The 16405-nt window shown below is 38.0% G+C and overlaps 1 protein-coding gene across 1 annotated transcript in view; it reads left to right on the top strand.

Moving 5' to 3' along the window:
- Positions 1-16405, top strand: part of LOC122069511 (serine/threonine-protein phosphatase 6 regulatory subunit 3) — a 41046-nt gene that overhangs the window by 19973 nt on the left and 4668 nt on the right. The window contains exons 8-16 of the mRNA XM_042633542.1: positions 1462-1578; positions 2081-2175; positions 2265-2467; positions 3518-3615; positions 3866-3969; positions 4040-4205; positions 4392-4514; positions 8264-8346; positions 11993-12134. Of these exons, the coding sequence (XP_042489476.1) occupies positions 1462-1578; positions 2081-2175; positions 2265-2467; positions 3518-3615; positions 3866-3969; positions 4040-4205; positions 4392-4514; positions 8264-8346; positions 11993-12134 (1131 nt within the window). The remainder of the gene's footprint in view (positions 1-1461; positions 1579-2080; positions 2176-2264; positions 2468-3517; positions 3616-3865; positions 3970-4039; positions 4206-4391; positions 4515-8263; positions 8347-11992; positions 12135-16405) is intronic.

The following is a 16405-nucleotide window of genomic DNA, read 5'->3' as shown; positions in this document are numbered from 1 at the left end:
ACTTATATTTTTTATGTCTTCTTTTCTTTATTTTTATAATTTTGCTTCATAATTATGTATTTATATTATAAGTTAATATGTTATGATGATTGATGATTGATGAACTTAGTTTATTCACTTTATTGATTTGTTTTCTTGATAAATATCTTACATTGGTATGAATATGAACCTTTAATATTTATTTAACATATGAGTAATAGGATTCAACTAGGATTTGAGCCAAATAGATTGGTTTTATAAAAAAATTACACAGGAACGCTTTAGTTAATAAGGCGACGCTTTATGCCCGCCTTATCGCTAAGGCGCTCCGAAAGACCCTCAAACGCCTCCGTCGCCTTGCCGTCTTAAAAACTATGGTTGAAATACAAGGTCCAGGTATTGTTGGTAATTACCATAATAACTTGTTTTTATATAGAATTGCATTAAAATCTGGATTTTCTTTGCCTTATTCTTCAAGTTCTTCAATCTGGATGCTGATCCATGTTATTAGTGTGATTCCAGCCTTTGTGCCCTGTGGACTATATTCTGAACCATACCACTAAGTTATTTCTTTTTCTCTTCTTCTCCCCTTATTCCTCCACCCCTACCCCCCCACCAAAAAAATCAAAAATAAAAAATAAAAGACCTTATCTTCATTTCTGTTTTCATTAGTCTAGTTTCCCATGTTCTGTCGCATAACATATGTGAGATTATGTAGTTGTACACAAGCGTTCACAAAACTTTTATATATGCTAGTTTATTTGAAGCACCTTCCCCGTTTTCGAGAGTTACACGAGCTACATAATTTGAGAAATTCCTTCTAGCACATGAACTAAACTGAAATGATATTTATTTTTTGTTGATGTTTATGTTATATTATTTCCTTGTTTGGAATGAAATGCATGTTTAATTGTATGGTTTTGGTTTTGGATATATCACCTATTAATGTAGTAGAGCTCATTAGTGACTATTGTTGCGTAGGGATGAGAAATTATGTATGGGTAAAAATATTCCTTATGAAAGAATAAGCCTGTAACTCAGGGAAAGAAAGGAAGAAGTTTGGTATAAACAGACCTTCATAGTATAAATTATGTTTTCTAAAATTGCCTGTATGAGAATCTATATTAGTAATGGAGACTGTTTAGTACTTCTAAAAATATTCTGAATTTCTTAAAACAATTTGTGTTTAAGGAAATCTCAAGAAAGTTCTACAATGTGTACTCTGGAATATTTCCTTCAAATATTATTTGGAATTGGATGTAATGGCCTCATTAAATATTAAATAATAGGTGTTGACTGTTTGGAACTCGGAAGTTTGTTGATTGTTCAAATTGATGGGTTTCCTGAATTTAAAATAACATTATGTTTTTTTTTTTTTGGATGGAAAACATAACATTATGTTCATAGCACTGTTTGTTACTTTGTTTTGTTTTATCTACATGCCAAATCCTCCAGTCATTATTCTTGCCTCTGGTTGGGCAGGTTTTAATTCGTCTTATTGGTGTGGATGAACAAATGTATTCCAACTACATGGATGCAATGCAATGGTTAGAAGATACAAATGTGCTTGAGATGATTGTGGATAAGTTCAGCTCATCTGTAAGTCTTAAGTATATCATTGTTTTGGCTATTATTGAACCTCTAGATCCTTTTTCCCACTTTCTTTGGCTGCAATTATCAAATGTGATCTGTGCTTTCTTCTCAGAATGTTGGAAAGGACTTTTCCTCCTTGCATTTGTTGTACAATTTTTTCCTTCGCTGTTTATTGTACTTGGGAACAGTGATGTGATCTCTAAATTTCTTGACTACGATTTGTTTTGCTATTTTCCCTGACTGTCGCAACAGATTGGATAGATCAGATACATTCCTCTATGAAGTGGTATTTGTTTTCAGATATCTTGTTAAATCCTATTCGATGGTGTGTCTCTGTGCCTGGATAACAGAGGGAGGAATGGGGGATTCACCTTAACACTTGCATGAATAACCATGTGTCAGACACAAATTCACAGTGCCTCTTGCTTCCTGCCAACATGCCAAATTCTATAAATCTATCCACTGTTTTGTATACATTAAGTAATTTATTTGGACGTGGAAATTACAGGATTCTCCTGAAGTGCATGCCAATGCAGCCGAAATACTCTGTGCTATAACTCGTTATGCTTCTCCTGGACTTGCTGCAAAAGTTTCCAGCCCAAGGTATTCTTACATTTTCTCCCCAAGTTGCATGCTGAGATTTATGTGACGGAAATATTTTTTTCATGCATATCTTACATTCGTGCTTGCAGTTTTGTGGGAAGATTATTTCGTCATGCATTGGAAGATTCCAGACCAAAATCTGTTTTAGTTCACTCATTGTCTGTGTGTATATCATTGCTGGACCCCAAGAGGTTAACATTGGGTCCGTATCATACATATAGCCGCCAGCTGTCTCATGGACCAGTAGTAACTGCTAATCCTGAGACAGTTGAGGGCATGTTGGAGAGCCTTGGTAAGGTCACTTGCTTTTGATGTTGAGCTCTTTTTCCCCGTTCTTTTTAATGCAGTTTTTTCTGGATTCTGCAAGCAATGTTCATCCGTTGAACCTTTTAAGGGATTCAGTATACCATTTGTATCGAATGTTTAGGACAGCTTATTCTTGATTTCCCCTTTACCTCTGATTATTTGGCACTGTTATTCTATAGTTTGCTCTTTGTTCTCCTTTCCACCCTCCTAGCAGACTTGGGAAGTGTCAGTTAATGGGGGTTTTTTTTTCCTGAGGGATAAACCAACAGACTTTTATTTTGTAAAAATGAAATATTTTTTTCATTGTAAAAAACGTAAAGAGAAAAGAACCCTGTCTGTATATTGCCCCCACGCTCAAACGCTTGATGTAAGACTAGATCACATAGGACCTAATCCCAGTCAGGATCTGAAATTCTGGCTGAATAGAGAAGATTTCTATTACCCACAAACCACAACTCAGATGAGCTGAATTTTGGTCCTATATGAGGGAACAAACCATCAAAAGATGAACAAATTTTATTAGCTGGATTAAGAGAGATGCTGGTTGCATTAAAAAGGAAACTTTTGGTGTTTCTTCAAGAACTAGGGTTGGAAGCATTAATGATCTTCAAATTTGGATCAATTGGTCTTCCTAAGTTCCTGAACAAACCCTCAAAATCTTGCAGTGATCAGAGATCTGGTTTGGGAGATCCGCACTCAAACATTCTTCTCGGGAAAGTCCTATAACTGGATTTTCTGGTTCTTGGGGACCAAGGTGGGGGCTAAAGCAGGACCAGAACTGAACCATGATCTGGTCAGCTTAAGCCCTCTTCTTGACAGCCCTATTTACATCACAGCTACACTCCGTGCGCCAGGTGTTTTGATGCCAAGCTGTGTCTGGGCATGGGAACATTAGATGGGTAGGGTTCCCTTGCCAAAAGTTAAATTACTTGTGACGAATATTAACGGAAAATTGGTGAAGAAATTCTTTTACAAAAAATTGCATATTTATGCTGATCACCGAAGAGTGAACATATGCATTCTTGGTCTCTTGTAGGTGATTTACTAAAGCTTCTGGATGTGTCATCTGCTGAGAGTGTGTTGCCAACTACATATGGAAAGTTGCAGCCTCCCCTTGGCAAACACCGTCTAAAGGTAGTCTTCAATTTTCATGTTCTAGGTGATTTTTCCTGTATGAAAATAAATTCTTTTGGTGGTTTGCTTATTTACCAATATGCTGTGTCTTGTCATTCAGAGGGTATAATTCTGTCTGCTTTTTTTTTTGGGGGGGTGTTTGGGGGAGGCCTATTGTTACACAAATTTCTATGATAGTTTTGAATTGGTTGATAGTAAGACACAATATTTTTGACTGTACGTGCTAACTATAGTCAACATGGAATCTCAGGTTGTAGAGTTCATCTCTGTTCTTCTGACAATTGGTAGTGAAGCTGCTGAGAAGGAATTGATGCAGCTAGGAGCCATACAGCGTGTTCTAGATTTATTCTTTGAGTAAGTATTAATTACCTATGTACTTATATAGGCGACCAGGTTCTTATTTATTTCTATTTACGTGTTGTAGGTACCCATACAATAACTTTTTGCATCACCATGTGGAGAACATTATAGTTTCATGCTTGGAGAGCAAGAAGCTTCCACTTATTGAACATCTTCTTCACAACTGTGACCTTGTTGGAAAAATACTAGGTGCAGAAAAAAATTGCACTTTGGCAACCGATCCAATCAAGGTAGTCCATCTTTGCATCTATCATTTTTTACAGATTAAGATGAAGTGTTTACTGTGTTGATTTCTATAGGTTCATGGCATGCATATATCCCTTTTTTCTGTTACTGATGGTAGTACTTGTGTGGCATTTCTCATTTGATTGATTTCTAATTTTGTAGACATTAATCTTTTCCAATCATTCGTGCAGCCAACAGTTCCTGTTGAGGCAAAATCACCGCCAAGGATAGGAAATATTGGACATATTACTCATATAGTTAACAAGCTTGTTCAATTGGGCAGCAGCAGTAGTCAAACTCAGGCTTTTCTGCAGGTTTGTTGAAGCCTTCACATTTTTCTTATATTACTCCCTCCCCACCCCCCCAGAAAAAATCTGCATTTTGTTATTTTGTTAATTAAATGCATTTGAGCACATAATTTTGTTGAAATTTATGATAATGCATTTTCATTAATTAAAAGAGTGAAAAGATGGTACAAAGTGGCTGTAGAGGGCTTGTCAAAGTAGAATAACAGTTGTCCTTTATTATTATTATTTTTTTTTTCTGAATTTTATTTTGATGGGGCAAGAAGCTCAATTGGATACATGTGTCATTTCAATCTTTTTGTAATTTTTTTTTCGTTCTTTTATTTATATACTTATTTATTTTGAGTTACACCTTTTTTTTATTTTTTATTTTTTTATTTTTTATTTTTTTATTTTTATTAATTCCTTGTTTATAGTGGAAAGTAAGAAAGATCGTAAACTTTCGAACTGCTTCAAGAAAGTGTTACATGAATATATTTTCCACTGTTGGTTTCCTTTTGTACCTTCGCTTCATGTGGTTATGCAGCGTAATTGTTTTAAAGAAGGGAAAGCAAATTTTGTACTTCAACATCTGGTGCATGTTAATCTACTGGTGGTAGATGTTGCAGATAGGTTCTGTTTTATGAGGTCAGATCTCTAAATTATTTAGGGATCCCTATAGAAGCTCATCCGAAGTCCACTGTTGTGGGGCTGTTGCTAAAACTGGTGGAGAGAAGACTAGCTTGGTGGAAAGGAGCCACCTAGCTAAATGATGAAGGTTACTATAATTCCAACTGCGGTTTTTAACAATTCCATTTACATGATATCCCTACCTTTTAGACTCAATCTCTGCATTAAACATAATGAAGAAGATGATGAGTGATTTTCTTTAAGGTCTGAGTTCAAAAAGGATAAGAAAAAGAAGTACCACTTGGTTGAATTGAAGTGCTATGTCAGGATGAAGCATGGTGGTTTGGGTTTGAATTAAGCCTGCCGGCCAAACGGCTGTGAGATTCATTTCAGTAGCCTCAATTCCTGCAGGAGAGTGATATGTCAGATATAATGTTTCCAGTTTTGGTTGGAGTTTTAGAAGAGTTGGAGCTGACGGTGCAGCATATGGAAGAATATCATGAGTTAGCATAACATATTCGCATGGAATATTCTTAACAGGGCAGAAAAAGGAGTTAAAGTTTTGGGAGCATAGATGGATTTGGACAAATGGTTAAACGGATTTATTCTCCAGGATAAATTGGACTGCTGCTGATAAGGACTGGTGGATTCTGATTTCTTTGAAATCAGTGATGAGTAGCTCATCTGGCTGGGTGATTGAATTCAGAAGGAATTTGTTGGATAGGAACATGAAGAGGTTCAAAATTTGGTTGCCCCATGATGTTTGGTTGGAAGAACATAGAAGTGTTTTGGCCTGTTGGTCTAATGCGATTATGTGGTCCTCTTGGATGTTTTATGGTTGTAGCATACTACTGTTCTCTTGCTAAATAAGATGATGATGAGGAAAGAAGCCTACTAAAAATTAGCCAGGTGTGGAAGACTAAGGCTCCTTCAAGAGTTGCCACTTTGTGTGGTTCGCCAGCCTGAACAAGCAATTGCTACTAGGTAACTTGCAATGAAAGATTAGTGCCAGAGAAAGATTATGGGTATCAGACCCTCTATCCTTCCAGCTTGTCCTCCCAAATTAGAGATGGATCCAGCACTCTCCTGTGGCTAGACTCTTGGCATCCCAAAGGCATTCTCTTCCACGCTATTAGTGCCAGAAGCATATATAACTCGGGGCTGCCCAAGTTTGCCCTCGTTTCTGATATCATTTCTTCGGGTAGCTGGTCCCCCCCAAGACACTCCTTGCCCGTGCTTGATGACATATGGAACTCCCTTCCTCCCATTCAGCGATCTCACTGGCAGGAGCAAGATTCCATCGTTTGGTTGCCGGCTGCCTCGAAGCTTTTCTCCTCCAAGGCTGCTTGGGAGTTTGTCCGAACCCATAGGTCAGTCTCTATTTGGCACAGACTTATATGGTTCCCTCATCACATTCACCGCCAAAGCTTCACAAGTTGGAGAGCTTTCACCAATTCCTTGCCCATGAACACTATGCTCATTCTCAGAGGCATCCAAGTAGACCCCATGTGCATTCTTTGTGGGAACGAATCGGAAGATATTGACCACCTCTTCTTTGCCTGCCCAGTCTCCAACTCCATATGGAAGGGTATCCTCTCAAAATGCTGGCCAACAAATAGAAGAATCCTCCCCTTCCATAGGGAATGGATCTGGATGGGTATGACTTTTCAAGAGAAATCAATATGTGACCTTGTGGGAAAACTCGCTTTCTACGCCACCATCAATCAGATTTGGATGGAAAGAACCCATAGGAAATGGACCTCCAATTCTCGTTCCTAGTATAAGATTTGGAACTCCATCTCCTTTGATATCAAGGGAAAGATCGCTTGGATCTCTACTCAATGTAACCACTCCCCTAGGAATTGTCATATTGTAAACTCCGAAGAGCTTTCTAGCTCCATCATCAGGAATGCCCCTCATCTATGAGTCTATAATCTCTTCTCCACCCCCCCTTTTGTTGGGGTTGTATGTTTTTCTCTCTTGGCTATGATTTTATTTATTCACCCCAAAAAAAAAAAAAAAAACTTGCAATGAAATTGTTGATATCTTGCTGAACATTATGCTCTTTCCATCTGTCATAAGGAATATGTAGATCACATCTTTGTGTACTGCAATGCGACAGTTGAAGTGTGGACTTCTTTCCTTCTCTTGTCTGTGGGCATTTGACATGCCCAAGATCCACTGTTGGAAGTATTTACCCAGTAGTTGGAGAGTCTCTTTGGTGAAGAAGGATGTGTTATTTGGGGTTTATTTTCTCTCTTTTTTGTGAGGTTTGTGAAAGGAGCATAACAGAAAAGTCTTTCGACCACAATCCTACAGTTTTCTCAAGGATATATGGTGATTGCCAGGTATTTAACTAAGTGGGATTTAGTAAGTAATTAACCGAGGTAGATGGGGTGGCTTTATTTCCAGCTGGGGGTTCTTGCTGTATGACTGGTTTCCTCATACCTGTTTTTCATATCTTTTTGAACTTTTTAACTTTTCACTTGTTTGAATAGTTCTTCTGTTTTCTTGGTTTTATGACTATTACTTGGATAGATTTTTTATGTGTGTGTGTGTGTGTGTGTGTGTGTGTGTGTGTGGCAGTTAAGAAGCATCATGTAGATAAACTCAGTGTAGAGGAGATGAGTATGTTAAGATGGATGAGTGGTAAAACTAGGAAAACTAAAGTAAGGAGTGATCATATTAGAGCTGGTTTGGGGGTAGCTCCGATACATAATAAGCTACGAGAAAGTCGTTTGAGGTGGTATGACCATGTTCAACAATGGCCTTTAGATGTTCTAGTTCGAGTGATTGGATTCAGATTGAAGGATCTAGAAGAGCTAGGGGAAGACCTAAAATGACCTTAGGAGAAGTGGTGAGGAAAGACATGTATAGCTTTGGGCCTTGTATCAAGAATGACATCAAATAGAGCTGATTGGAGGGAAATGATCCATGTAGCCAACCCCATTTAGTTGGGATAAGGCTGAGTTGTTGTATGTATATGGAATCAATTGTAACTATTGTTGTTTTTTTTTTTTGAATATATATTTTTTGACAGATTTGAGTTAAAAATGGACACATTTTAACCAGTGTTTATCAATTCTGTACTTCCTTTCTTCTCTTAAATTATGAGACAACATTGTTTTAGGGTGGTTTGTATTTTGTAGGAAAATGCTGAATGGGTTGATTGGCATGCGAATGTCCTACTCAAACGTAACATGGTGGAAAATGTCTACCAATGGGCCTGTGGGTATGTGTAAATTCTCATATGTTGAATTTTGTTATGCAATATGCTGATATTTATGTTTTATTTTTTAGCATGTCAATTATTCTGTCCATGGCTGTTTGTATTTGCAACTTTAGATGGGAAAGGTCATATTGAATGAACAGTATTGATGGTTTTACAGGGATTATCTACTTCAAAGGTATAAAACATGAAAACATTTGGTAAATGATTAGAAGATGCTTTTCTTGTGAATTCTTTTTCCAGCACGACTTGTCCACATTCCCCATATCGGCACTGATATTTAGCAATTAGCACCACTTAAGCCTGTGTTTTAGATATTTCAATTTGGATTCCTGTACATGCTATTCCTAGTGTTGCTTTCAATACCAATGCTCTCCATGTCGGTTTTTAGGTCACTGGCATGAACTGAATCCATCGCATTCATATTCTGTTGACCTCTGTTTTCTCTGTGTATTGTGGTATGGTGCAAGGCCATGATTTATTTTTCATTATATTTCTTGATTTAGTTCCCTTCCCCCTTTCCTGCAGTTGCCTCCTTTTTTTTATTTTTATTTTAGAAAACATTTTTTATTTGTTTTATGGTTAAAAAACGTCGTAGTTACCATGGAAATCAATGTTGGAATAAAGAGGTCTTAAGATTAGTAGAACGAAGATGGGTATATGAGGTGTAACTTTAAGTTACACTAATATGGATAACGATATGGTGAATATTGAGAGAGTTATCGCAAAGTGATTATTTTAGATATCTGGTGTCAACCATAAATAAAGAAGGTAATTAGAGGATGATGTTTCACAGAGAATTAAAAGTGGGGTGGATGAAGTGGAGAGGTGTGTCTAGAGTGTTGTGTGACCGACGTATTCATTTAAAGCTTAAAAGGAAAATTCTATAGGACAATCATTCAACCGGCTATGATGTATAGGGTGGAATTCTGGGTAGATAAGAAGAGCCATATTGATAAGTTTTTTGTAGCAGAGATGAGTATTTTGAGATGGATGTGCGGAAAAACTAGGAAGGATAAAGTAAGACCATATTAGAGCTGATTTGGGAGTTGCCCCGATTCATGATAAGCTCTGAAAAAGTCATTTGAGGTGGCACGGCCATGTTCAATGGAGTCCTTGAGATGCATCTTTAAGGAGGAGTCTGATTCAGATTGAAGGAGCTAAAAGAGCTAGGGACAAGCCTAAAATGACCATAGGAGTAATAGTGAGGAAAGACATGCATAGTTTAGGTCTTGTCTATGTATGACCTCGAATAGAGCTGATTAGTGGGCTAAGACCCATGTGGCCGATCTCATTTAGGTGGGTTCTCCTGATTTGTTGTTGCTGTATTCCTTTCTTTTTACTATTACTATTCTTATTTTGCCGTTGCACTGATCCATTTAGCTGACTCAATTTAGTTGGGACCAGGCTGAGTTGTTGTTATGGTCCCAAAACTTCCTTCTTTATGGGTTTAAGCTATTCAAAACAACTTTATATCTGATTGTGGTTCTCTTGTAGTGTCAGTTGAATGCATGATTTCTCCCATGATAAGATATTGAGTGGTCTACCCCAGGGATAAGGAACTTTTCCCATCTTAAAGAGTCCAGGGAATCTTCTGGGTGAAATTAAACCTTCTTGGCACAATATAAATTGGTTCACTCAGGAGCCAGTCAAAATGTGCATGTGTTAAGTTTATTTATCCATCAATAATTCAGTAGGAATGGAAATTTTATGGGCTTGGGTTGGCTGGGCTGAGGCGAGGCTGAGCACATGTAGAAACATTAGATAGGTGTGGACCCAATGGAATTCTAACCATGGACTGGGCTGGGAGATAGGTTCGAAAACTTGGGGCTTGATCTCATTTTGGCCTGACCGGAATTTCACCGAAATAAAGCATTTTTAGCTGGCGAGTTTCAGTTGGCCATTTCAGGGGGCAAATGGCCATATTAAGCTCCGATACTTCAGGGAAAACTTATTATACCCTATATAAACATATGCAAACATTTATATTGCAAGAAAAGTCCCACAGAAGTGGTTCTTTGGATTTTCACCATTGGTTTGCTGTATATGCCGAGTCCTATTGGGTACCTTGTGTAATATTGCCTATTCTACAAATTGTTTTAGTACTAGGAGAAAGAAAAGGCTAGTAAAACACATAAATTATGCACTATGAATGAAGAAACATAATATTTATTAATTATGAATAGTACAAAATACATGTAACATAGACTCATAGAGACCCATTACCCAAGTCTCAACTCCGAAAATCTCAACAATACAATGCTATGTGGTGATACACGAGTACAAAGTGGACCCCTTCAGGCCTTCATAATGGCTAATACTAAAAATACTAGATAGTGTATTTATCATACTTTTTGCAAAAATCCATTTTTGGGAAGTTCATACGTTGAACTGTTGAATGTGGCCAAATCTTCACCAGTGTACAGCAATGATGTCGCTGGAGTGAGGTGGCAAAAAATCAGGCCAAAATGTGGGTTCCTTCTTCCTGCAGTGAGAAGGGCCAAAATGAAATTTCGACCAGAGGATATTTTTCTGTTGAATTTTATTGCCGAAACGATACAATATAAGGTTGAAATTTTGGTGATACTCTGAACTTTCAACTGAAATAGTGTAGGTTCTCTGATTCATGTGGCATTTCGACTCGGCCACTTTGAAATTTGGGCGAAATCTTGATGAGTTTTTGAACCATGGCTGGAAGACCAGCTAGGAAAATGAGGCATGGGCTTGTTAAGTGGTTCTATGCCTCTCTTTTTTTTATTTTTTTATCTCTCTCACTTCCTGGTTGGGATATGTTATTATTGTACCCTTATCTTGATTTGTCGCATCTACATCCATGCAGTTGAAGTATAATTAATCAAATTAATTGGTCAAGAATATCTTAGTGATATGTCATATGTGCATGCTCTTGTATATTTATGTGTCCCCATATGAACATACACAGGAAGGGTTTATTCTTATATGTCAGCATGAAACCACATTTTGATTATTGAAGAAATTGCATTGAAATATCATGGGAAGGTGGTAGTAGAATAGTAGTTGTGCCAGGCTTGGGTGTTGGCATAACTGCCGTCTGTTATGTGGCAGTTCAATACAAGTGGGCCATGTTTTTGAGTTTTATCACCTAATTTGAATTGTAACTAATCCAAGATGGACTTTACCTATCCATACAGTTGAAATTGGCATGTCATTTTCCACGTGGCTCAAATTAGGTGTGCTATTGTGCAAAGCCCGACACAACAGCCTTTCTACCACCTTCTTGTTAAAAAGTTATTTGGTAGGAGATACTAGACGTATAGAGTTGTTTTCTTGTCCTTTGTCTTCTATATGATAAGTTTGTAACTTCAAACTTTCTAACGTCCGAGTGCTGATTAACCTGCCACTTTCTAAATTCGTGTGCATTGTTGTTTTAGCTTTATATACTGTGGTACATTTTTTTATGCTATATACTGTACAAACATTAATGTCTACGCTTACATGGATACAGAAGGGTTAAATTTGGTGGTCCGGTGTGCCAGGCCAAACATGGTGCTCTGAATTGCCCATACTTACCAACACTCGTTTGTATTTGAAAAAAATTGGATTATTTTAACATTTTCTGTTGCTTCTGGGATTCCTCTGATATAAGAATGGCTTTTATTGACACTTGCAGGAGGCCAACCGCTTTACAGGACAGGAATAGGGACAGTGATGATGATGATTTTCGTGATAGAGATTATGATGTGGCAGCATTAGCTAATAACTTGAGTCAAGCTTTTAGATATGGCATTTACAGTAATGAGGATATTGAAGAGGTAAACTTCCAAGATGTTTTTGTACTAATCAGTTCCATACGTCCATGTCAATTGTAGTTTTCCTTACAGGGATGCAAGTAGGGAGCAGTTTCTTACATGACTTGCCACCTTGATACAAAGAAATCTATTTAGGGTTGAGATAAACTAGGGATGCAAGTGTTGATGTTGCTAATTTTTTGAATCATGTTAGTGTTGATGTTGGTAACTCTTGCAAACCGTTTAAACTGATAATCTTTCTACAAAACCAACCAACCTAACACAAAACTGATAGGACTTGACTCATCCATGTTTAGGTTTTTCGTGGTTTGAGATGATTTGATACAGCATGAGTTTGGTATGACTGAGCACAACCCTTTGTCAACCAAGAAATGGGAACATCTGCGATGTGGTATACTACTATACCATACTCTGTGACTGTTGCTCAAAAAGTGTCTAGAAATAGAAGAGTTATTGCAGATATGTGGGGGGAAAAAAGTAAAGGAAACGGAAAGGAAAAGGCAACCAAAACTAAATGAAGGGGGAGGGGCATAAATCGAAATTAGTCAAAGTTATTGATATAGGCTCACTTGCTATGCAATGCTCCAAAGAGAGGCTATACACCATTTTGAAAGCTTACACAAAAATCAACTTGCAACCTCTCCTAATATCGGTAATTGACTTATTGACATACTAGAAAAGCCCAAGAAAAGCACGACATATGTTACCTTTGCTTTGGAGGATTACCAATAAGCTTGTTTGGCATGACTATATAAAGCCCTTCAGTTTCTCTGTTTGAAGATTCTCTTTGTATGGGAAAGGACATCTTTTACTGCAGTGCCTGCCATTTATGAAACCGAAACTTTGTTGCCTCTGTTGGAAAGTCTGGCATGCTTTTAAAGCCAAATCATTGAGTTTCTAAATCATATCTGTCAGTTAGGACTTGAAGCAGCTGAATCATGTGGAGCAGTTCCTGGTCATTTAGATTCCTCCATACGGTTGTAGTCATGATCACATGACACTCCATCTAGGTTAGCATGGTCTTGCTACTACTGTTTATCAGATCTACAGCATATATCTGAGGACAAGGGGTCGAGGGGTCTTAGGGAATTTCAAGACATCGAACATCATTCTGAAAAGATGTCCTCCTGTCACCTGCTCTGGTCTTGTATGCAGCTTGACGGCAGTATTGAAAGCTATAGTGCATTCTGATCCATCGCTGGTCCAAATCTTCATGTTCTCCCACTCAATTTCCATTCCGTAGTTATTACTTATGATCGTCCCATGGCTAATAATTTTTAGGCTGAATCATCAAAGGCCATATTGAAGGCAAAGGCTCATAAGATAGAACTTTAGGAACAGCCACTCCACCTGATGCAGTTAAGATTGTCCATGTGGGCCAATCGGGTCTCAGAAGACTTTTTGTGCTGTTAGAGTCTTTTTTAGTGAAGTATTTTATATCTTATTGTTACTTAGTAGTTTATGTTGGTTGGAGTCTTCTATAGCAAGTATTTGGTCAGTTTGTTAGTTGTTAGTTTACTTTGTTTGGAGTCTTCTATAGCAAGTATTGGATCAGTTTAAGTTAGTTTTTGTCATAGTTAATAGGTAACTTGAGGCCCAACAATATGAAAAATAAAAGCCCAACATGGGCTGACAAGAATCCAGAAGTCCAAAGGAGGAGGAGGGGGCAAAAAAGGAAAAAAGAGGTAGGGTTCCACCGAACCCTAATAGCGTTGAAAGCTGATTGTAGAGCACTCTCTCCCGGTGGTCGAGCTGCCTCTGTGTGCCCTTTATTAGTAAGGGACAAGCACTTGGGCGGAGTAAAGCGGATCGTAGAGCACCGTTGCGCTAATGCGCGCGCTGTAGTTTTTTATCTAGCCTCCAAGCTTGAAAGCCTACGTTTGCTGGCTTAACAGCAGCGAGCTCCGCTTTCAGAAGTGAGCTAGAGTAGCGCGCTAACCTATGGCATCTTGAAGCTCCGCACTCTAGAGCGTTTTTAAAGGTGGCTATGCTACTAGCGCTCTTGATATGGTATTTTTTTTCTTTTTTGCCCCTCCTTTGGACTTTTGGGTTCTTGTCAGCCCATATTGGGCTTTTGTTTTTCATGTTGTTGGGCCTCTGGCTCCTTTTATTTGCCCATGTGGACTTTGAGTTATTTTAGACATGTCTCAAATGACATATCTTCCATTCCTCAAGCCCACTGGGCCTTGGATGCTGTCCTTTTGGACTTTGGTCACCTTTATAGGTTTTGTAATCTCCCTTAGGGGATATGTTCTCCCTCTCCCTTCTTTTAATGCATTTATTAATTCACCCCAAAAAAAAAAAAGGGTCACTTGAAAAGAGAGTTGTTTATTTAGTTTAAGATTCCTTTTCTCCTATCCTTGTGGCTTCTTTGTCAGCAAACTCTTTCCTTATATCTTAGAAGAAAACCTACCACCAGCAGATCCTTTGATCGACCTGCATTACCACCCTTTACCTTAACTGAGCAGGCATCCTTTAATAGGAAAATGTTGTTATGATACCGACTCCGATAGTCCTGAAAATTTCTTTCATTTTTTAATTCTCTGGCCATGGACACCAGAACCTTCAGAAGAGGAAGTGTGTGTTGGGGTCCTTGCGAGAACACCTCTTAACGTGATTTTATCTTCCTTGTACAACTACTTACCCTTTGGTGCTGGCATTTCCTTTCCACCCTTTTTTTTTTTTTTTTGGGAAGATGGTTTCCACTGTCAAGATCACAGGTTCTACTCATTTTTTCTGTTTCTAAGAAGCTCCTAGAGGAAGAGAGGTACCTGGAGATTAACTTGAGACTTGAGAGTCATCCGATTTGACCTATGGATGAATATGCAAGTATACGTTTCATGCCCATTTGAGTAATAACAATGGGATTCCCCAATATCATGTTAAGAATAGCTAGGATTTCCAGAAGAAGACGCCATTTTCTGTCCACACATGCCTGAAGGTTTTGATTATTGCATGTTTAAAATCTATTAAAAAAACTTTTACATGGTTATACGACTGGTCTTCTTGCCAATCCTAATGTCTCATCTCATAAGAGGGCTGGGTTTAAAAACCTTGGGGTCTTGAATTAAGAGTCTTAGGATCAAACTGAACCTTCTTTTAATTGGGTATGGGTTATATGTCTTGAGCCTTGTGCGCATGTGTAGTACTCTGTAATGGGCCCAACATGTTAGCCCAAACTTTTATTTTTTTTGGGTGGGGATAGGGACATTTGAGATTAGTTAAGTTGAAGTGTTTTCGTGAAGTCATAGTTCAATTAGGATTGTCTAAATATGTGGTCAATTAGCAATGGGATAGTGATAAGTTAAGTAGCCTAAGTAGGATGTAGAGTAGCCTTAGGGATTTGAGTATGCTTTTTATTGTGAACATGGAATGACCCCTCCATTCTAGGTGTTTGAGTAAGCTCTCTGTGTGTATGGTGTTTATCCCAAGTCAGACCCTGGTGAAGAGTGATTCTTTGCTGCCTACATATTCAGGTCAGTGTCTTCTTATGTTCTACAACTCAAAAAAAAGTTTTCTACTCAGAAATCTGTTTCTTCAAAGTTAAATTGGGGGTGCTCTGTGTTTTTGAACACTACTTTGGGGCTGAATGGAGGTGATGCGAGATCATAAGGGATGAGATTCGGTAGATATTCTAGAAGATCTAAGGGAGATTTGAAGGATGATCTAGAAAATCTAGAGGAGATTTGAGTTGGGAAATATTCTGTTAAAGATATTTGAACTCGTATAGGGATTGTGGGTTTCACTTTGTGGCTTCTTTCTATTTTCTAGGGTTAGATAGATGTACTACAGTCCAGCTATAGTTTCTATTTTGTAATGTTGTAGATAGTTTCTAGTTTGAAGGAAGACTTATTGTAAGGGACCCTCCTACCATACTAGAGATTTCCTATTTTGTTGGTTTCTATGAAGTTATAAATAAAGGACAAGGGGCTTAGACCGGCTCAAATGATTGAAAAAGAAAGCGAGTTTTGGCTTCAGCCTTGTTGGTGCAGTGATGATGATGTACTTTTGGACTGTGATGATGTAGTTCTAGCCCTCTTGGTGGTGATTTTAAGAGCTTGATTGGTTGCGATTACAATCAGACCGTACTGTGGTGATTCAGTAGGTTGGGTATGGTGTCAATACCATTCCTGCATGCTTGGTGATGAAGCCTTGGTCATATTCTTTTTATTTTTGCTTTCATATGTAAAAAGGAAAACAAATCAAGAAGATATTAGTGAAACAAATCAAAATACAATTCACTTTATTTTGACTATAAAAAAGTTGCTTTTTAA

This window comes from Macadamia integrifolia, unplaced genomic scaffold, assembly GCF_013358625.1.
Source record: "Macadamia integrifolia cultivar HAES 741 unplaced genomic scaffold, SCU_Mint_v3 scaffold629, whole genome shotgun sequence".
NCBI lineage: Eukaryota > Viridiplantae > Streptophyta > Magnoliopsida > Proteales > Proteaceae > Macadamia > Macadamia integrifolia.
Note: the sequence above shows the minus strand (reverse complement) of the source record. Positions and strands in the feature narration are given on the sequence as shown.